We start from the raw sequence: 22,767 nt of genomic DNA, 5'->3' as shown, positions 1-22,767 counted from the left end.
CTCTATTCTTTTACTGTACATTTGATTTGGACAGAAACAGCATTAGTAAAAGTATATATGTAGTACTCATATATCTATCTCTGTTGAAGAGTAAATAATTCCATAAGATATCTTTGACAAGCACCTTGCTGTATGTCACTGCTTAATACTCTGCTTTGAATAGAACTACAGTCCTATGTGTTTCTGCACCAGAACAGCTTTCCTGTGCCTCATTAGTCACACTGGAAAACTAGAGTCAGTTCTGTGTTAATTATTCATGGAGGGATGTGACTTGATTGTGCTCATTTCCCTGGCTGTTTGGTTTAGTCACATAACCGCAAAGGCAATGCAAAGGATAAAACCATACTTTTACATACTGAAAGCCAACCCGAGCCTTAGCCTTTAGTTCAGAGAACAGTTTCTCAAAAGCAGCCAGGGGGAACAAGCTCAGCTTTAACAAGTGAACTCATGAAAAATAAAATGTAAAGTTAAAGAGGTTTGCAGGAATATTGTATTTAACTCCACATGAAAGAAAGTGAGGATCCTAGATTAACCAGAGTTGTAGCAGGCGGTAATTATGAGGAATAATGAAATGAAAATGAAACAAGCATTGCACAGGTCATCAACATTTCTCTTCATAATGGGAAACATTCTTTCATTTTTTTTCTAGAGTGATTTAGATCTCATACTTGTGTTACATTCCTAATTTTAATAGCGTGCAGCCCTTACTTCTGGGACTGATACAATTTCCGTTTTGTACTGTTTCATTTTATTATATTGTCATAACTTCTTTGATATATGCCATGTACTGTACACAATACTGTGGTTTTCATCTCAATTTGTCTAATTTTAAAAATGTGCTTAAAATGTGTAGATGTATATAATGGGCAGGCCCCAATTCTAGTTTTAAGAACATGGCTCATTTGTTGTGGTGACATAACCTCTCATGATAATGCACTCCAACCAGAAAGAAATGAATTAAGTATTACAAACAATGAAGAATTTGTACCTTTGGATGGAGTTCTTTAATATGCCTATGTGAGGGGAAGTGAATCTGTAAAGCATTGATTTAAAAAGAAAACCCAGCTTTCTTCTTTTTTTATTTTTTTCCTGAGGAAATTTGGTCATGAGAGTCTACTTTGGGATTGCTTAGATGAATGGCAAATACAATCATCATTTCCTGTGCATCTCATAATGGCCTGCTGCATTAAAAGGAAAATGAATGGCCTGGAATTATAGCCTCAGAGAAATGCATCAAGTATGCTTAGGAAAAAAAATGTAAAGGATATTTATAGTAGACCCAAAGTGCTTTTATTTGTCTCGTGCTCTTGCAGGTGCTAAATCATTCTTATTATAGTAGTAGTGTTGTGGCCCAAATCTATCATTGATGTATTAACCAGGCCCTGTTTCATATCATCTCTTACCCAGGGGACATACTGCAGGCTCATTGATGTAGGTTTTACCGCATGGCAGCCAAGCCATATACAGTACACACTGCATGATGGTGCTTACCCATAGCTCCTTTAGCTCATTGCTGGGGTTTGCCTTGCTGTTGCCCCCAACACGTCTAATCCCCTGTCTTGGACATTGAATGATGCTGCATGCAATACGTCTGATGGAGACCTTCCTTTTCGATGTATTTCTTCTGTTCTACATCCTCTTGCACCTTAAGGAGAAGATCGTGCTCAAGCAGCGCATTAAAATTATGTTTGACAGTCCTTGCCAAATATAATGCAGATTCCACCTCTGACTGAGCATTTCTGATCTTTTTGAGTATAAGCAACTGGCTGGTACTGAAATGCCTGCATTTGGCGGTCTGTGCAAATGCAGATGGATTTGTGGTATTCCACTGTCTGACACCAACCATTACACTACAGATAATGTGTGTCTGTGATTTCTGCCATATTCCATCCTTTTCCTTCTTTGATTTTGATTTCCTTCTCACTCTGCTTAAATCAGCTGTCTTCATGATTTAAGCGGGAGACCAAATGATATGTTCTGCTTCTTTACTGTCGATATTTTACATGAATATTTTTTTTCCCAATATTATTAAAAAGCAGAGTGAAGCAAACCTGTGCTTGCTGTTGCCCCATTGACTTTTTAATAATATCTTAAACACTGTCCTGCAATAAATGCAAATATATTTACAAAGTTGGTTTGTGTGCTTTTGCTCAAGGGCTAAGTGAGGTGTGTGGGAGTGGTCAGTTGATTCACCGGGGTATATCAGTTTTTTTGGCATAGGTTAGTCCCTTCAGGAAATAGGATCTTTATTACAGATAGTCTTGACTTGGCCATGCTTTGTAGGCAGACATCTACCTATCACATGACCGGAACTCAGTCCAACTGGATCAGGATCCCCAGGCAAGGTAACTGTGACCTAAAACTGACATGCTCTGTGTAACACTTTGGAAAATAAATTACCCCAGGTACCAGAGGGAATTTGATTGCATCTTTTGGGCAACATGCAGCTGTATTTCATCAGAGCTTGAAGGAGGTGTTCTCGTTACCCATGTAATAAGATCTGTGGGTCAGGTTATTTTTTTTGGCAGGACATTGTGTGTGCAACGTTCCTGTGTGATCCTGGAGTATGATGTGACACAGACAACAGGGATCAGGCAGTTGTTCTTTCATTCTGTTCTGAATAACAGTCTATGGATTTTTCTTCTCTTTCATTTTTATTTAAAGAGCGATGCTTTAGATATTTCTTTTTTTCTAAATTAATAAGGGACAATGTTGTCTTTTAGTGTACTTTCTGTATGGTTTTTAAAATTAAAGTACAGTATTCTGTTTTTATGGATAATACATATACTCTGCATTAGAAATGGGAACTAAGAATGAACAATGTACAGTAGTTACAATAAAAATGTAATTATTAACACAAGAACATCTCTATATGTGTTTTTCAGTCTGTGTAGATACCCGTCTGTCTCTCACTCTGTCTATCTGCTCATCTTTCTGTGTATCTGTCTACCTGGCTACTTCTCATGTAAGAATGCTGCCTTTAAATATGGATGCTATTCACATTTATATCCAGATGAGCATGAAATTTGATGAATATGCTCTACTAGTCATACAGCAGTCGAGATGCATTCAAAATCAATATTTTCAAAAAAAGAAATGTGGGCTTAATGATGGAGTCAAGGGTGATGCTTGTCTCGAATGTTGTTGCACTGTTGGATGTGAAAGTGACCATCTGTTATAACTGTATGATACTTTTGTTTAAATTTGTTTAAATGATCAGATGAGATGTGACCATTGATCTTTAACAATGAATCTTGTTTTTATTCCAGGGTTTAAATGGATGCTGATTTTACTGTAAATAAATGCACACTTTTGTTTCTGCCATGAAAATGTTATCCGTAAGACTTATGTCATGGTTTCACAGACAGAAATCTAACATAGTGTATTAAAATATGTTTTTGGTGCATCAAGTATTCCTTATAGTAGGGAGGAACTCAACTGTTAAATAGTGTTTGCATAAATTATTTTTTTAGTCAAGATCATTGATACTGTCAGAGATCTGACAGTGCAAATTAACCTTACTCTATAAGCTAAGTGGTATTTATGAATGGATGCCTTTTAAGGTACTTTGATTATGCAGACGTTCTGTTAACCCTTGTAGTGTAAGTGTTTTGACTAGAGTCTGGGTTAGGCAGAGTTCAAGTTAAATGGAAAGTTTAGATAATACAACAGTTAGCTGTCCTTTGTCATTAATTGGCTGTACATACAGTAGTGCAGTCTTATTTGGCCTTAAGGCAGTTATGTGGTCTCACATGCTTTTTCTTAGTAAACATTAAGTTTTCAGTTTTCTGCAAAAGCACTATTGTCTTGTCCCCTGTGTGGTTTTGGTTGGTCCTATTTGGAAGTTACTGTACCATGTCAGAGCTGCGAGACTGTTACAGGACCTTTTCTGCCTCAGGAAAGTGTAAACACAGTGTATGCAGCTCATTCTTCTTTGGATTTTCCAGTCACTTCTGGACTTTCTCGTTTCGTGAAATAAATATTTTTAAATAAACTTCTCCTTCCACGTGTAATTAGTGCTTCTAAAGAACTGTCAAAGATTTTGCATCAGTAGAGACGTAGATCTTACTTACATCAACATCTACCATCTGGGAACTTGAGATTCTCGTCATCGCTATAAAATATGCTGTCTCTTTATTTTTTGTGTGTGTTTTTTAACTTTGTTTTTAGAGAAAAATACCACATACTGTGTTGTGTATTTATCAGAATAAATGTAAAAACAAGTGTGATTTATTGCATTACATTATTTTTTAAATTGACTGCTGCTATTGTCTGTGGTGTGTGTCTGTAGCTTTCCACTAAAGTATAGTTGTAAATGTTGCCGGAACGAGTGTGGATAAAACTGAGAGTAACTATAATAGCAACATTGGGATTAAATTATTTTCTTCTCAGTTTACATTTAATATTGTTTTTTGATGGAGCAGTGGAGTTTATCGCTGTTACTGTTACATTTTTGAGCAAGGTGCTTCATCCAGATTGTTCCAGTAAAATGCCCGGCTCTGTTAATGGACACAAATACGTTGCTTTGGATAAAAGCATCAGCCAAGTTAAAGTATAATAATATTAGTAGCTCATTTCTACAGAAGAATGGCTCTGGATCTCCAATGAATACAGCTTCAGAATACAAAATTTGATCAAATCTAGTGTGTTCATTTCTTCATTATTGTATTTACAGTTTGCCAGGATGGTCCACACTCCTTCTTTTCTGCATTTTGCATGCTGTGTTTTAGAGCTGCTTTTCTTACCACCACATAGTGCTGCTGCATGAGGATGCAACAAGTACTCATTTTACTACAAATTATCCTTTGTTACAGATGTATTTTTTTACAGATTAATTGCCCTCACAAGTGTAGTAGACAGCCATCTGTGCAGAACAGGTCACTGCTATAAAGAGCAGAGTATTTCCTTTCGCACTGCAGTGGCCAGAAGACAGGCACTACAGCACTGTGGTAGCGTCACAGGAAAAACATTATATTAAAGACCTGTTTGTTAATGTTTTTTTAAATATTTCTGGAGTGGTACTACATTATGAAATCTCAAGCTCGGCAGAAAAGGTCATTAAAAAGCAGAATTAAAGGGGGTTGTGAATGCAAATACTGGGGTCAGTGACTTTGAGAAGGACTTTTAAAGAAGGACTATTAGTACATTTTAGTTACACTGTATTCTTATTAAATATATATTCTAACAGCCTTTTCGCCACCTACCCAATATATACAAAACATTCATGGGGACACGGGAATAGTGAGCATTGTCACCTCGTACACTTCGAGATGTCCTACGAATGGAATCAGGACCCCAGCTTCCTTCGCACCCTGGGGTCAGAATCACTGATATTTAGTATCGATATTGATGTTTCATATACTGTACCTTCACAGGTAACTGTGCTAAATCACACATTTTGAGTATAAAATATACATACATTTTTGTATGGGAAACAAGGTCCACAGCTGCTGTGTAGAGCTGTTACATTTTGCAATGTTATATTTTGTGTTTTATAATGTCCTACTGTATGTTGGAGAACAAAGGACCTTTATGCCACCATCTTTTTGGTTGTGAGGATTTTCATCAGCTTTACAGATCTCCTAAAATTAGCGTGGAAGTAATCAACAAAGTATCGAAGATTTCATTATTCTTCGTTCTGCTTCGTGCAATATTCTTAAGCAGCTCATTTTTGCTAGCCTTTAGTCTGTTCCCTTTAGACAACATTCACATTAATGAATATAAAGTATGAATACAGCATGAACACCAAGTGGATCAATTTTCCTTTGTTGTAGCTATGGCTTGTGCACAAACCCAGTTTTTCCCTTGTAATAGACTGATCTGCACCGGAACGCTAACATAAAGGTTTTAGTACACAACTACTGTGACTTGGGAGAGCAACAATTCTGATAGCTGTTCCACAGATATTTCTGTCTAGATGCACAGGCAAAATGGCATTGAGTGCCACCTGTCATTTATTTGGGTATTGTGCTGAATGGGTAGCTTTTCTTTATTTTCAACAGCACAACAATTTCATCTGGCAGTGAAAAAGTTGACTTTTTCCTTTAACGTATGCTGATATATCTGTGCGACTACTCTGCACACATTGAGAACATACAGCTCCCTGCATTTCCTGAGTTTTTTTAACAATATTTAAAGCAACAGTAGCTTTTTATTTAAGCAACAAATAATAGGTTTATTCCATGCTGAAAAGAGAAGAAAGAAAACACAACATTTTGGCTTGTTTTCTTTCTTTCTTCTCTTTTCAACGTGGAATAAACCATTTACTTGTTCCTTTGCAGCCTAGGCATGCTGACGCAGCTCCCCACCTGAACTGTTTTTTTATTTGATATCAAGGGACACAAACAACTAACTAGCAAAATAACTAAGCCTTGAAAATTTGTAGTAAAAAGGGGAAACTGCATGTTTGCATTTTAAACATTCACTTAACCATTCTCCAGGATGTTAAAGAACAATTATACTTTATAATTGCTCAAGTATACCTACAGTACATCTTTACGTTTTGTCTTCATTTTGTTTAATAAAACAACACATTTCACAACACATTTCATATTTAAGCTTAAGCTTCCCTACTGTATATCATTTCATTATTAAAACTATGACTTTTTGGCTTTATATTTTTACAAGACTTGTGGTGTGTATGAGGAAGCTGCATAGTGGATTAGTTGTAGTCACTGTGATGCTCCATGGTTTGAAGCAGCTACCATTTTTGAAGAAGATATGTTCAGGTGATGTGGTGTATATAAATTTAGATTTCAGGGGGGCATCCTAAATTTTATAACTTTTCAAAAATCAAAGTAAATTAAACCAATCCACTATTCACTGTCCTCTTAAATGTTGATTTTAATAGTTAATGATTTTAATAGTAGTTGATTTTAAAACTATCAATAAATTACAATATATTGAGCCTTTAAGTGCTTTGCTTGAGACACTGCCTTTTAAAAAATAAAATGCCATCATTCATAGTCTCTACTGTTCGACAAAGCAATCGTAAATTGTACTTAAAACAAAACAAAAGTTAAGAATGCATTTGCTTGAAAGTTACAAGAAAAACTAAAAATGAGGATAATTGAACAGGTATGTTTAATATTCCTTTTAATATCCCTGTTTAAAGTGCACCTACAGTAGTTGAAACCCTGTGTATCACATGGAGAGAATTAATTCACTGAAGCAGAGATTCACACTTGTTGCTTTGTGGTATTTCAGGCTCCATCATTGTAGCCTTCATTTCTTTAGAAATGTCAAATTATTAAAAGTAAAAATGTATTAATTATTTCCGGAAATTGGTAACTCTGTCAGAAACAAAAAACCCAATGCCAATAACAGACTGATACTTTATTGTTTTAATTATTAGAAAAATGAATATTTTATTTGGGTAAGATTTTCTTGTCTGACAGAATATTGACATTTCCTTTAGATTTGCCATTCCAGGAGAAATACATTTTTTTCTACAGCAATTAGATATACTGTATACTGGGAAGCATTCTAAAACGTACCTTCTAAATATATTGTTAAAGCTATGAGAAAAAAATTACATCTACAGTATATATTTTTTCGGGCATGTAGATAACTATTGATTTATATATGTTACTCCTTCAAAAGTGTTCTCAATAATGGTTCAAATTGGGCTCAAGCCTGACAAAAGGACATGATATAAAAATTGTATTTATTTGTCTGTGTGTCAAATCCTTAGGTGATCCACAAAAGTGGATGTGTTGTATCAGATGCATCTCTTAGCTAACAAGCTGTCAGCAAGTTGCATGTGTAATGACCTGATAGTTGAGCCATTTCTGAGAGTGACTCTTTAAGGCATCAGATGCTCCATAGCTTAAAAGCAAAATCGGTTATCAATTGACAGGGTGACATGTCTTGTTTTCCAGTTGAAATGTGGTTTTCTACCAAGTCATTACAGTTTCTCCATTTTGATTCTTAGTGCCAGGTACAGGCATTAAGGGTGAGATTGCACTAAATGCTAGCACTTGCTATGGCTGCTTGAACACATATAATGAACACAGACCCTGCATGCATTAATTAACCCTTAAAGTACTGCTTCTGCTTTGCTTTTCTTTTTTGATAATATGCATTTTCCTTTTATGTAAGCTGTCTTAACACTTCAGAACAAAACAACAGTTCAGTATCAGATTTTAAAAATGTGATTAAAATATGTGTTGCAATAGATTCGGATTGTTTATTTTTCAGTATGGTGATCAGGAACTTTAATATCGTTACAGGTTACTCTGTTGGTGAAAAATATGTATTTATTTTGTTTTTTGTTTCACTGATATCTCCATACAGTGTGTCACAAAATAATGTTTTTTTAAAACAAAAATCTGCTCAGAAACTTGTTTTAAATTACTCATAAGTGGCATTTTTGTGTCCTTTTGTTGTTGGTTAAAACTGTAAAATCAAACTTATTGACTGATAGATAAGGGATTCAGTTCTTTAAGGGTTAATCAGGGGTATTAAACTGTACCAAAATGATTTGCTTGAGTGAAGAACCATGCATGTTCTTTTTCTACAGAAACCTGTCTTGATAATAATAATGCATCTTTGATAAACATTATTCAGATTAGATTATTTTATTTCCAAGAAAACAGGATGCATCTTTTCTAAATGGTTACATAAAAATACTTGTACAAGCAGCTTTCATAGAAAGATCATGGTACCGAGTATGAAATACAAAATTAAAACCATTTTTCTGTTGTTTTATTAGCCCCATAGAATCCTGTCAGAATTTCTACAAAGATTTCACATTACAGATCGACATGGCTTTCAACGTATTCTTCTTGCTTTACTTCGGCCTGCGAGTAAGTAAAAAAGAAAGGAAATAACCTTTCAAGTACATATTTTATGTGATGAACAAACCATGGGCTGTCTCATGTCTTAAACAAAATATTATTTTTTTATTAATTTGCTTTCATTCCAAAATAAATAAAGCCAGTTGCAAAATAGCTAGCTGGATAATAAAGTGCAAGACAAACTTGACTATTTACAGTAGATGCGGTTCAGCTGGTGTTTAGGTTTTGCCAAATATTTTGTCTCTCAGGGTTTTTTGGCTTTAATTTTTGCCTGACACCAAATATTTTTTACTAGAATAAACACATTACTGGTCATAATAGCACAATATGTTCTGGACATGATTCTCAAGGTTTGTTTAGTTTATAATTTTTACCATGCTTTTTAAACAGATTTTTACATGATCTTGTAAGGGATGTCTAAATATGTCATTTTATCCCATTGTACAAGTCCTTAAATATAAATTCTAATTAATATTAGCACAAATAATTCAGTACGTTAAAGCTATAGAAGTCAGAAATTGGTCAAAAATCAATAACCTGTACTTTGTTTTCCTGCACATTGGTTGCAAAGCAGACATGTCACATGTATCTAGACGGAGCAGAGATGGTGAAAGTTCACAGAGGACAATGTAAAAATGAAGTCTCTGTGGATGTAGCAGAACCAAATGTTTCAGAAACCAAACGTACTAGACAGCAGATTGAAGAGGGAGTGGTCGTTTAAAACAGACTGCAGACCATGCAGTAGAGGCTGGTGTTTGTATTAAATACAACTTAAATAGTTTTGTGTGTGTTGTGTATGTTGGGTGGGGCAGAGGACAAGTTGCAAAAAATAAAATAAAAATATTAAATTAAATATTATCGAATGTATCTTCTCACGTTTGTGGTATAAGACGCTGAACATGGCAACTTGCACTACTCTATATCCACCTTATGATGCTCATTTACTCCAAATGGTTAAAATATACGAATAGACAACACAGGAAATGAAATGTACATTACTGCTCCTGTTTGTTTTTTTTGTTTTGTTTTCAGTTCATTGCAGCCAACGATAAGCTGTGGTTCTGGCTGGAGGTGAACTCGGTGGTAGACTTCTTCACTGTCCCGCCAGTGTTTGTGTCTGTGTATTTGAACAGAAGCTGGCTCGGTAAGTCACGTCTCTTCTATTGGAACTTCCGCTTTCAGAAATGAAGCACCGAGTCATGTTCGAGGTGACCTCTAAAATGGCCGGATGGATTTATAGGCAAAATCAACAAAGAGATATGTGAAATCTTGTCGCGGCCTTTGGTGGATGAACTAAAATTCTAAACACACAGATGTAACATAAGAACGACGGGCTAAGTCGTTAGCAACTTGCCGACAACCAAAACATTGGTTGTACGATTGTACGATTGAAAGTCCTTTATCGCCATCTACTGTTTAATTACTGTACAACAGAACAAGAGTCATTAATAAACAGGATTAAACATTTGTTCTTAATAGAATAGTTTAAGAAGCAAATTTTGAGTGAGATTATTATGATGTAGCTTTGTAGCAATATTATTTAATCCGTTTTCGTTCGCATCTGAATTATTTTTTGTTATTGAAGCATATACATTTTTAACTGGGTTTTGATATGGGAAGTAATTGGTTAATATATTTTGATGATTTTGATCTGCCCCCTGAATTATGTTATTATTCAGCAATGAAAGCATTAGTATGGAAACTCAAGCCCTTTGCTAAATCTGCCATGGATCAGTTGCTAAATTAGATACTATAAATAAATATTAATTCTACTACTAACGGGGGTTGGAATAGGGCAGTGCGTGAAGCCTTGGGACTCATAACTTCCAGACCACAGTTTCGAGACACTCCTCATACTAGCACCCCTCCTCCTCTCCGCATTGCCCACCAGTACAGCAGCCTCTTAATTATTATCAAACCAGGCGGGTTGGAGCCTATCAATAAAGACTCTTTATTTTGACTCTGAGATTCTTCTGACTGTACTGTAACTTCTGATAGATTTTCTGTGTCAAAACCGTTTTTAATTTCATATATATATAAATGTATATATATAATACAATTTTTATAGTTTTATATAGCACCATTTTATAACATTATAATAAATGTTTTTTTTTTTCATTTTCATTGTGACCGTACTGGGCATCACAGGCAGAAGAACTGTTTCTCCTTCTCTGCTTGAGCATTCCCAGAACACGAGTGTTACTGTTGTTGACTGTATGAAAAATGGATTTCTTTTGCACTCACCTGACAACAAGCGGGTATTTCACTTATTCGCTCTCTGATTGTAATGATTTTCAGTCACTCGGAGTTTGCCTCAGAGTGGGTAGCCGAAGCGGGGGAACTGCAGTGTCAGGTTAGGGGAGTGGTGGGCCTGTCCAGAGTTGTAATTCAAGGCGGAAAACCAGCTCACATTGCTTCTGGTGAGACTTCACACATGAGAGCTGTACAGGAACAGCATGCTGTGTTTACAGTTGTATAATAAATATCACAGAGGAGGATATGATTCATATTCATCAGAATGATTAAAATTGTAGTAGTAATGTACACTTTGTATAACAGTTCATTATTTTGAAAGTTGTTTAGGATGTAACCCTAAATTATCCTCCCGGCTGGCAAACAGTTTATTGACTATTAAAAGACTACCTTTAGTGACTGCTCTTTCAGACTGGGACAGGAGACAATAAGCAGTGTGTCTTAATGATTAATTAAGATGATTAGTTACAGAGCTGTCACATAGTAACAGAGCTAGAATAACAATGCAGTCAAGTAAATGTAAACTCCTACATGAATCTGTTGTTAGCGTAGATCTAGGCACAGCTTACCACAGTTCAGTTCTGCTCTATTTACACTGTGATCTCGCTTCTGGTCTAATGTGAACTGAAACACATGATTGATCATGTCTATATGTTTAGCAATATACAGTATGTTTAAATATTTGTCTTTGGGTATTTCCTAATTATTTTTCATAATGAGGAATGCTTTTATTCCTGCATTTGCATTCTGCCTTAAGAAAAATTAACTTTAGCCTGACAGCTGGTGGATATACTGTATGTTAAGTGACTGGAGATTAAATAATTTGAAATAATTTAAATAAAACCATAAAAAATGCAGCAGTGTACTTTGTAACATTATTAAAAGGCTTAAAACTGGGTTTAAATTGCTGTGTGCTCCTTTAAATGGATTAAAAAAATTATAGACAATATTGCTGAATTGAGTTGTATGCGAAATGAAACTGGCCATTCGCGTTATGTGTCTCAAAGATACAGTAGGGTTGTCTTACTACAGAAGATGGTGTGAATGAAATGTTGTCACTGCTTTTTAGGGCAAAGATATGGCACACCAATTAATCTTGTTAGTTGGGTCCAAAAGAGAGAGGATGAAAAAGGTCACTGTAGGCAGTTGGACACAGGTGTTAGCGTTGGTTTTATGTGTCTCAGGCATAACTGACACAAAGACCGCAGAGAGTGAGGGAAATCATCTAGTTTTTTATGATACACGACTCACTACTAGTGTGTGGTATACAGAATGTTAACATTGAAATAACATATGTGTAAAGTTACGCTATTCATTTTTCTTCTTGTCAGGAATTATATTTCTTCTTCTCCTGTATATTTCATTTAACATGATTATGAAAGGGGAATATCTGGTGTATTCTCTTACTGTTACTGTTTTTTTTAATGAAATGGAAGGATTTTTTTTTTATTGACAAGGGTTATTCAAATGGCTTTGTTACGGTTACCTGTGATGAATTCAGTCTTGCGTGGATTTTTAATCCCGGTCAACCTTGCTCACTGCCCTCAACCCCCCCACACACACCCATACTGAATTTCCCCGCCAGCTTGGTCAATGAGCCCTGGGATTTGTGCCTCCCGCAGGCTTGTGACACAGGTGGAATTAGTCTGAGAGATTAAGATGAAATCCTGCTATTATTGAAATCAATTTTCTGGCTGATTTCTTATAGAATGTGGCCAAATATATTTTCTACCTTCGATATTATCTTCAAAACATGAGGAGGGGACAGTACCTATAAAATCTTTTTTTAATATGTTAATATGATTATGACTATAAATAGTTCTTGCTTAGTAGAAGCAAAATAATGATATATCAGAAGCTGATGGTGTTCTTTGGTAAAATATACAGCTAAACTCCACATTAAAAGCTCTAGTGTAATGATAACTTTTCAAGAGACTGTTTTGAGCAGTGAGCACCACAGAGGTGGTGCTGAACACAGGGAAGCTGTAACACCCATAGTGTGGAGTCTGGTCTTCAGCTGAGTAACAAGGCCTGTATCAGCTGAAATCAATTTCAGGGCTGACCTATACTCCCTATACTCATGCTGTAAGTCCTTAAGACAACCTGGAGCTAGAATTCAGAATTCGTTAGATGTGTTTTCAGTTGATCCAGAGTGCTAACATGGTTTATAAAGATGCTCACCTCTGCAATTATGTTCTTTAGGAGAGTGGAAACATACCTTGAAGGCTTTATAGTATTCATTGCCACTTACCTGCTCGGTAATTAATCTCTTTAATTTGCACTAATGACTTGGTGTGCAAGCAGGCTTATCAAGACCTGAATGAAATGAGGCAGAGAATGTTCTTCCTGTATTTAATTTAAATCATAGGAGTGGTTTGAGCTCATTTCTAGTACAAGCTCTGATTAAAACTAGACTTTGATTAAAAATTCACAGAATGAGGCATTAAAGTAAGAAGCTATATCAGTTGCTCACTTGAAATAGAAATTAATCTTCTAAATTGCTTCAAGTGAAGATCACCTCAACAAAAAGCCTGCAAGGATTTGCATAACGATTTGCTGCCAAACTGAGAAACCACTGAGTTCTATTAAGTGGTCAGTCATATGAAAAATCTTCAGTTCATGTCAAAGATTAGAAGCATATAAAATTCCTCCCTAAAGATCACAGTTATAAGTTCCAAATCACCTAGTTTGGTTTGTTTTGTGGCTGTATTTATGTTTTTACAGTGCTATTTGAGCATACTGGAATTTATCTACCGTATACAGGTAAATGTGAAAATGTAGTAAATGTTATTACTAAATGTCCTTAAGTTGAATGATAAATGCATTTTCATATTTTTCACAGACATCCAGGTTACATAAATCAGAATTTGAATTCCATAGGAGAAACAACAAAGCTCCTCAGCTGTGCAGGATTGCACCCCAGCCTGTTCAAACATGCTTTGCTCAGCTCAGCAAAGACCGATTAGAGCATGTCTAATTAGAAAGAGAATAGTTGGTGAAACGGGGTCGCAAACAGAAAAAAGGGGGAACGTCTGATTAAAGTGATGTTTGTTATTATTCGAAAGAAATTCTAAAAACTTAAAATGACCTCTGTAAACATTAATGATGTCCCAGCCAGATGAAAAGTGTTTTCTGGTTTTTGTTCAGATTTTCCTTTGTAAAGTTATGCTGCAGGTGGCACAGAAGTGTGGGTTACTGTTGCTGCCTCACAGCTCTTGGGTCCTGGGATGGATTCTGGACTGGGGTGCCTTCTGTGTTCTTTCGCTGGCTATGTGGATTTTCTCCAGGTGATCTGGTTTTGTACAACTTTAAAAAAAGACACACTGGCTTGGCTCATTAGTGTCTTTATATTGTCTCCTGGATGTGTGCCTTGTGTTGGACTCACGTGCCTTCCAAGGTGAAATCCTGCCTTGTGCACAGTTTATCTGGTATAGGCTCTAGATTGTAATCTTTCAGGAATGAGCACTTTTGTGAGATTGGATGGGTTGAAATTATGCGCTGTCTTGGGCCTGTTGCAGAAGTATTGTTTTTCCGTTTCCTGAAAGACAGTTGTTGATTCTACGTGTTCGGTTGAGCTTGGAAGAGAAAAACTTTCTGTCGGAATTCGAATTTTGTTTCAACGTGACGTTAACGCTTTGCCAGTTAATGCTGTTGTCCATTATACGGTCAGAAATGGTAAGTACCAGCTGATTCATGTGGTAATAAATGAAATGCAGAAATAGTTGTTTAAGACCTGAAAAAGAGGAACAGTATTTTCAAACTGACTCACTCAAGACAGCAGTCTGAAAGGAGAAAACAAGCCTAATGAACTGAATATCATAGATGTTTAGAAAATTGACTGCTATGTCTTTTTCTTTCCTGTTTAATTCAGGATGGTATTCTCTAATACAAACAAACAGCTGCATGCCACACTGTTTGTTTTGACAAATTGTTCTGCTCCTATTCCTTGTTAGCACAAATGAAATGTAAAATATATGAAAACATTTTGCAGCTGAAAGTAATCCTGGCTGGGTACAGCTGCGTGGGAGCACACATTATCCTTTTAAAATGCTTATCCCATGGCGATTGAGAAAATTGAGCTGTGCTTCTAGTCTCCCCTGTGCCTGTGTCCTTCTGTACAGCCGGTGCCTGGAGCTCTCAGAGCAGCTCTGTAATCTGGTCTCTGAATTCATTCACTTCTGTGGCCTCTGGCAGGCTCTGCTTGGGCATCGGTCTGCTTCAGAATATGGGCTAGCATGTAAGTGAAGCGTTCTTCAGCACCAACATGTAGACAGAGGTGCCCAAAGGGGAATGACAGGAGTCATAGTGTAGAAACCGCTTCAACACCCTCTACTGAGTAAACTTGGATGAGTTAGGAGCATTAAGTAAAGCAGGTTTTGTACCCAGCAGGGCCAAGACCGTGTCTTTGGCTCCCTGCAGTGCCCATTGCTTTTTGCTTTTTTAGAAAGAATGTTCTTAATGCAATTTTCAACTATTTGAGTTTAGTTTAGTCTCTGTCTAATAATGTCAGTAGTGTCCACTGAAGTCAGAGCAAACCATCTGACCAGCTTTTCAGCCCCTGACTACAAGATGTCACTGGTATCATTCCAGCAAAAGGGACCCTAAGAGGAATGAAAAAACTAACACAATAATCTGCTACTACTTGTACACCGTTGCATCATGAGAAATGTTGTTATGATGTCGTTATGAGAGGTTAACACACCTGATCCCTACTTGCTTTTAGGTCAAGTAAAACGTTTTCACTGAACAGATTTTTCAGTGTGTTTAGCTTGTGTACACAGAGGCTACTGCATATGTAAACTCTTCTTTGTAGAGATTATTTCACACTTCATATATATCATACTGTCTGTTGTTTTTTTAGAAATGTTTGAAAGAGAAATATCTGGATATTTTTGGGTGTTACATTTTCATGGTGGTTAGTGGTGGGTCCTTGAAGTTCGATTCCACTCCTGAGCTCTTTCTGTGTAGAATGTGCATTTTCCTCCTGTGACTGTGTCAGTGTTTGCTTCCTTCCTCAGTTCAGAACTTTACTGTGTAAGTTTCATGTCATCTCTGTAGGTTCTCTGTGTGCGTACTGTACAGTATGTGTGCCCTGCACTGGACTGGCGTCCTGTGTATAGTGAGTTCTGTCTTGTGCCCATTGTCTTCCATGGTCTTCGGGTTGCTGAGACTCTGTTTTGGACTATTTGTAAAAGATAATATTGGAAACTGAAAGACTGTCACATGCCACCATTATATTGTATTTGTAACATAACTCAGTGAGACTACAGGGTTGGATTCAAAAAGTATAAAAATCAATTAACTACTTTGCATTCTGTTCACAAAAAGGCCTTATGTTGCTTGTGTCTTTACCACCAAACAATGTTTTTGGTGTGTGCCAGAGATCATTTTAAAACAGCTTTATCATTTTTTGTCTGACCAGCTGACCCTAGCTGCAGATTTTATTTGAGAGATAAATATAGAGTGCAGCTGTGCTCTTAGCTTTAGTCCGCCTGCCTAAAGTAAAACTGAAAATCGCTAAAAATATTACAGCCATTTTCACTGGGTTTTACGATCCCTAAGTACAGAACTAGAACATTTGCTTTAATTTGTAAACACTTAATCTTCATTTTGTATAGTTTTCCCTCTGCGGTGAAACAAAAATTAGACAATAACACACAAACTTGATGAATAATAATGAACAATTTGGAAAAGTGTCATTTAGATACATTATACTGTACATTAATAACAGTCAAATTATGTTTGCAACCAGGAAACAGGTAATTACACTCTCTGTGTAGCATTTGAGTTGGCTGATGTGAGTCCTTAGCTTTCATGTTAGCAGTGAGAACAGATTGTGTCTGTAGGTTTGCAGTTCACTTTGACAGTGTTCTTCAGGCAGCAGCAGTGTTTGAGCTGAATATTGCACAGACTTAATATCAAACCACAGTTTGTGTCACGACGTCTTTCTCAAACATATCGATAGGTCTTCGTGTATTGGATAATGATGATGATTACAATGATTTAAAAGTTTATTAATATTTTGTTACGTTTTGTGCCGTTTTCATGTGAAAAAACAGAATAGACTAAATCTCAGATTGCACATCTGAAGAGGTTCTGCAGCTGAAGCAGAACTAAAGCATTGTTATGGCGTGGGCTTATGATTTCCTAATCATCCCCTTCAAAACCTTGATTGCAGTGTTTCTTCTCTTCACGCTTATAACTTTCGAATGTGGTAAAATTGACCATACTGTGTGGACAACAGGATTACTGCCACTGACATGCCGTATGTCCTTGATTTTGTTAATGGCCTTTTTTTGTGTACAGTATGATTGACAGTTCTATAGAGACTGCTTAAGGAAGAAGACAGTATATAATACAGCACTAATTGTATTAGGCTGAGGTGATGAGCTGCGTCAACTTGAATGCTGCAAAAGTAACGTGCTGAAAACAAGGTGGAATACACAATAGTGCCTACAGCTGAAATTTTTTAGTGTTTCACACTCCTTAGATTTGCGTTGTGCTACTGTAGGTTGAAATGAAAGCAAGCTAATGATTTCTCTACACCCAAAATTATAGCTACATCTGAGAAGTCAATTTATGATTCTCCAATGGACACCCATGCTGGTGAAAGAAAAGTATTTATACTAAAACAATGTTATTCAGAAAGCCCTAGTATTTACAGTAGCTAGCCTGAAGCAGCATTTTAAAAAGCAGAGTCTGTAATTCAGTATACAGTAATGAGTAGACCTTTCCCTGTCTTTGATTAAAGAGAGGACAGCAGGGAAGCATGGTTTCTCAATCTTCATGTAAGATGTATTGAATGGACTGAGGTCTTATACCATTATCCACCCATCCCGCACAGGCGCAACCAAATTTCTTTGCATACTAATCAACAAAGGGTTTTGATCAGTTCAGTGTAGAAAGTAATCATCTGTTCATGAGCTGCTCGATTAGTGTGGCCGCATACATTTCTATAGAAAAAATAAAGCTGCTTCAGAATTTTTCATGCTATGTTTTCCACTTCCAAATTGACAGAGCAGCTAGTAGTACAGCAGTCCTGATTAATTCAGGATTATTGTGTATTTTTCTTTTCAATTTCAGCTCCACTAAATCCCAAGAAGAGTTCGGTGATTGTAAGAGCTTTTCCTTTCTAAACATAGTTTGGCTTTATTGGTCAAGGGAAAATAACTTAAATGCACGTGACATTTCATTTGCTGGTAGCAAATTGAAAAATGAAGATCCGTCAGGATCCCTCTTGTAGATTATAGCTGAAATGGCTGTGATGACCAACAATTCACAGCATTTCTGTGCCCGCAGATTCAAATGTTTTTGTGTCCTAGCTGCAGGTCTGCAGGTCTCTCTGTCTTTCCCTGGGTGATTCCTAAAGGAGCTTATGGTGTAATATCCTGATGGAAAAGGGCTTTTTAAGCTTCAGTACATGACTGATCATAACCGGAGAATCTGTGTTAAATCTGGTCCTGACATTTTTTGTGTGTCTTCTCTTTTGTGCGCTGTGCAATGTGAAGAGTAGCCCTTGATTTTTCTACATGAATCTGCCTGCTGATTGTGTCCTGGTTTTAAAAGAAAAAATGTTGAGATAGTCTTTTTTTTTTTACTAACAAAAGAAAAGACAAGCCTATTATTGCAGGAGATAGATGTGTTCTCAGAAAGGGGCTGTTAGTATCACATGCCCAGTACCGGGAAGTGTATGAAGAAATCCCTCCAGGAGGAAGGCGAGTGGATGTGCAGTGCCAATGTGGAAGCTAAGGACAGTGCAGCTTAATCGGGCAAGCTTTGGTGTCTGCAAAAGCTGCAGGGGTATTGCGCTGACTTGCAAGTAGTTATGATTCCGAGCAAGATTTTAGTTTACCGAGGGCCTGATGGGGGCACGCGCACCGAGACATTTCGGAGCACCAGAAGACGAAAAAAGTCATGCGGAGAATTGTTTCAGAATGGGTACCGAGTCAAGATTAGTCATGGACACGGAGCAGAGAAAGAGGACCCCGACAACTTCCGGCATTCTCTGACTTCTTGTTACAACGTGGTCTCCTACTGGGGTAAGGATTCTGCGTTGTAAAGATTCTGTCTAATAATACAAAACAGATTTGTCCTGAAAACATCATAGTGTTTAAAACCCAGTGTGGAGGCTAAGTCCTACTGTACATGTCTGACATTATATTGTTGGAGTATTGAATTCTCTAACATATGGGGGAGTGGACAAGTCAATGTCTGTATACTGTATATAAAACTTGAATTGACCCCCTTCTTTCTTCAGTGGTAAACAAGAATTCTTCAAGCTTTGATACTTTTGCTAACTAGGACTTTATCAAATGTTTTCCCGTATTAATAATCAAGTTACAGAACAAAGAGTTGCACAAATATGCAGACAATCGGCAAGTTCCTTCCTATCATTCTTTAAAACAATATTTGTATGCTAATTGTTATACAGTTATATTGGGAGCCTTAAAACTATGGACAGCTGTAGGAAACTTGCCATTTTATATGACAACAGATTTAGAGTATTCAGAGGAAAATTATTAATATTGAGACAGCTGTAGGTGCATTGTTTTTAGCTTGGTGGTTTATGGGTTTTCATAATATGCTATTGAAATAACACGAAGCTGAAATACATCCTTTGTGACTTTTTTAATCAAATCCGTTACTTGTGGTTCCTGGATCAAGATTGGTTCTTTGAAAGAATGAGCCTTGGCGTGGTTGGAACAAAATGGTGCACAACTGGAACACAACTGTAAACTGGACAGACTGTTTCTTTTTGAACAACCAAGAGCCTGTCTTTACTGGGAAAGGTTATTCTGTAGTCTTTGCATTCTTGTGCAATGTTGGAATTAGTGGGAACGTGTATAATGTGAGACGTTCGCTGATAAGAGCTACTGTACAGCACATAGTGAAAACCCCTGTGTACACAAAATACGTTGTGTCTCGCATTTATCCATATCCCTCTCCTCAGTCACTAGAACCTGGTTTGGGTTTATTATTTGGGTTTATTCCTAATAAGGGAAATGAAAGGAAGCCTGTACCTTATGAAATGCATGATCTACTGATGTTGGAAACAAAGACACAGATAAGCTTCACCTTCTGAACAACATTCTCATTTTGTTATTAATATATACTGTATAAAATAAAAATTGTAGTTATTGTTTGTATGTGAAATACTTGCACCATTTGATAGGTTAATTTGGATATAATAGGTAAAATGAAACCATAAGGAGTGTCACTGACTGTACCTATGCTGCCTGACTGTATCTAGGAATGTGATTTTTTACAGCTGTCCTTGAATTCTGCTGGGCACTGTTTCCTGATGTAATGTTTCGAAATGGTTACCATTTTTAGGTTTACGTCAATGGAGCTACTAGTTCAATCACGTCTGTCCACCTGCTTCTGGTTTAATCCAGGTTTTCATCTCACACAGTTTCGTTCTTGAAACCTTGTAATCAAATTATTTATCTGATAGACAGTGTTTGCAGAGATGCCTTGAGGAGCCTGTTAAGAAATCTGAAATCTACCCATTCTGTAATATTCAGTCAGTTTTGTTATTATTTAAATTGCTTCAATTTTCTAAGTCCTTTTTTTGGATAGCTTTAAGTTAGGCATTTGGTAGGATTGTTCTTTGAGTTGCTCATGAAAGCAATCAAATTGCTAAAGATGGATGATCATTTGAAAGGTATCAGCATTGCAAAAAAAAGTATTACTGTGTTATGCTATGTTATGTTATTAAATAACAAGACAATGTGTACACACAGTTAAATTGCTAGACTATTTTCTGATGGGTTTGTTTTTCCTTTATACAGGTTTAAGGTTTCTAAGAGCCTTAAGACTGATACAGTTCTCAGAAATCTTACAGTTTCTGAATATCTTAAAAACAAGGTAAGTTATTTTTCTGATCTTGAATTGATTACCTTTTGAAAAGGGAATTTTTATAATTGACAATTTCAGTTGAGTATATGTGTTACTGAATCATTCACATTTCCAGTCACTGGTATCATAATATGATTTTGGCTGGTAATCATTGTACCGTTATCCAGCAGTAATTCCAAATATCCAATCCATGTGTTTCTGCCATATGTAGGATGTTAGGAGATAAACTATTTCAGTCCACAGGGTAAGAACAAGAACAACTCTTTTGTGCAGTTTTAGAAATATGGAAAAGTCACTCAAAATTTGTAAGCATGTGGAATGCAGTTATCTTAATACTGTAGGTTGCAAGTAGCTGTACTGGCATTTCCCTGTTTTGATCAGTGATTTGGTTCTTAAAAAAAATAAACAAGCTAATCATATTTCATTACACTGTGGCTAGCAGACAGCACCCACTTGGTATGAGGCATTATTCAGCATTTGGTGCTACAGTACTTCAAATTGCTGTGTGGTGTTCACAATGACGGCTGATAAAAGCCTTTAATTTGTATCTGTAGACACATAAAATTGGAAGGGATAAATTATAGATTTGTTGTTCTGCGTATATAAAGTTCCTTTATCGTGAATTAATCTCATGACTAAGTCCTTTAAACCAATACTGACAAGTAGGCTGCAGAATCTTTTGGTACCAAGTGAAAGTGCTAAATCAAGTTGATGTGTTTTAATATATAGTAAATGATATAAATGAGACTTCTTGTACCAAAATATACATTTTATACTGTCTAATTGATCACGAATTGGTTAGCCAAATGTATTTTCAAGTATTTTAGTATTTCAAAATATTACAGAAGAGCTTTTCTGAGGTAGGAATATTGATTTGTGTTGAAATGTTTTCACAAGAAATACAATTCATTTTAGAATAGTTTGCTGTAATTCTTTTCTTTCTGAAAGCTCTGCATATGATGTGGCCATGCCAGTTTCCCTGCTGCTTAGAATTAAAGCTTTAGCACAGATGTCAGGAAGAGCTTAGGGCTCAACAAAATGCTTTAGAATAATCCCCTCACTCAATTCAGACTGATGGAGGTAAAGATAGGGATACTTCTCAGCACATGGTAGAATGGGAGCACAGAAGTGCTGCAGTTCATAGTGTCAAAAGAATGATTCCATGTCATTTTATCGGCAATAGAGACAGGTCCCCGGGCTGATTACAAACACTTCCATTGATCGATTTAAAACCAGTAAACAAATGGTTTACTCAGAATGAAAACATTTTTAATTATACAAGTAATAGGGTTATTCCATGCTGAAAAGAGAAGAAAGAAAACACAACGTTTCGGCCGTGGAGCCTATATTTGCTTTCAGTGAACTGTCCTAAAAATTTCCAAGCTATCCATATGGAATAATTGGTCCCTGATGAGAGTTAAATTGAGTCTTGTCCATTTGAATGAAACAGCGATTTAATCAAACCTGGAAGTGCCCAGCGTTTGATAATATGATGCTGAAATTATAACGTTTCCTCTTAACGATGTTGGCAACATCTTGAGTTCTTTTGTAGAAAAAAATCTCTTTGAAATGTCAGCTAAGGTTGCGGGCTATTAGACTGTAGAACCTAAAATCCTTAAACCATCCCGTCTCTGTCCAGGAACTAAAGTATTTTCATTCAGCTTCACAGGTACTGGTTGGCTCAAGAGATATTACTTCTTTCATTGCTGTGGTGTTAGAATTTGGCAGGGATTTAGCTTTATAATTCCTTTTATCCCTGAGGACTTGAAAAGAGGAAAATAATTTCTTTATAGGTGCATTATTATTAGCACATTGTTTGAAAAAGTAAGTAAAATATTTTTGAACGATATTGTAAAAC

The 22,767-nt window shown here is 36.4% G+C and overlaps 1 protein-coding gene across 22 annotated transcripts in view; it reads left to right on the top strand.

Annotated features, from left to right (window-relative positions):
- The window catches only part of kcnma1a (potassium large conductance calcium-activated channel, subfamily M, alpha member 1a), a 206,354-nt gene that overhangs the window by 100,886 nt on the left and 82,701 nt on the right, over window positions 1-22,767 (top strand). For all 22 annotated transcript variants that reach the window (XM_015346286.2, XM_015346293.2, XM_069188893.1 and 19 more), the window contains exons 4-6: window positions 8,714-8,807; window positions 9,831-9,942; window positions 20,843-20,918. In XM_015346286.2, the coding sequence (XP_015201772.1) occupies window positions 8,714-8,807; window positions 9,831-9,942; window positions 20,843-20,918 (282 nt within the window). The remainder of the gene's footprint in view (window positions 1-8,713; window positions 8,808-9,830; window positions 9,943-20,842; window positions 20,919-22,767) is intronic.

This window comes from Lepisosteus oculatus, chromosome 4, assembly GCF_040954835.1.
Source record: "Lepisosteus oculatus isolate fLepOcu1 chromosome 4, fLepOcu1.hap2, whole genome shotgun sequence".
Taxonomy (NCBI): domain Eukaryota; kingdom Metazoa; phylum Chordata; class Actinopteri; order Semionotiformes; family Lepisosteidae; genus Lepisosteus; species Lepisosteus oculatus.
The sequence above is the reverse complement of the archived record's forward strand: the minus strand, read 5'-3'. Positions and strand labels throughout refer to the sequence as shown.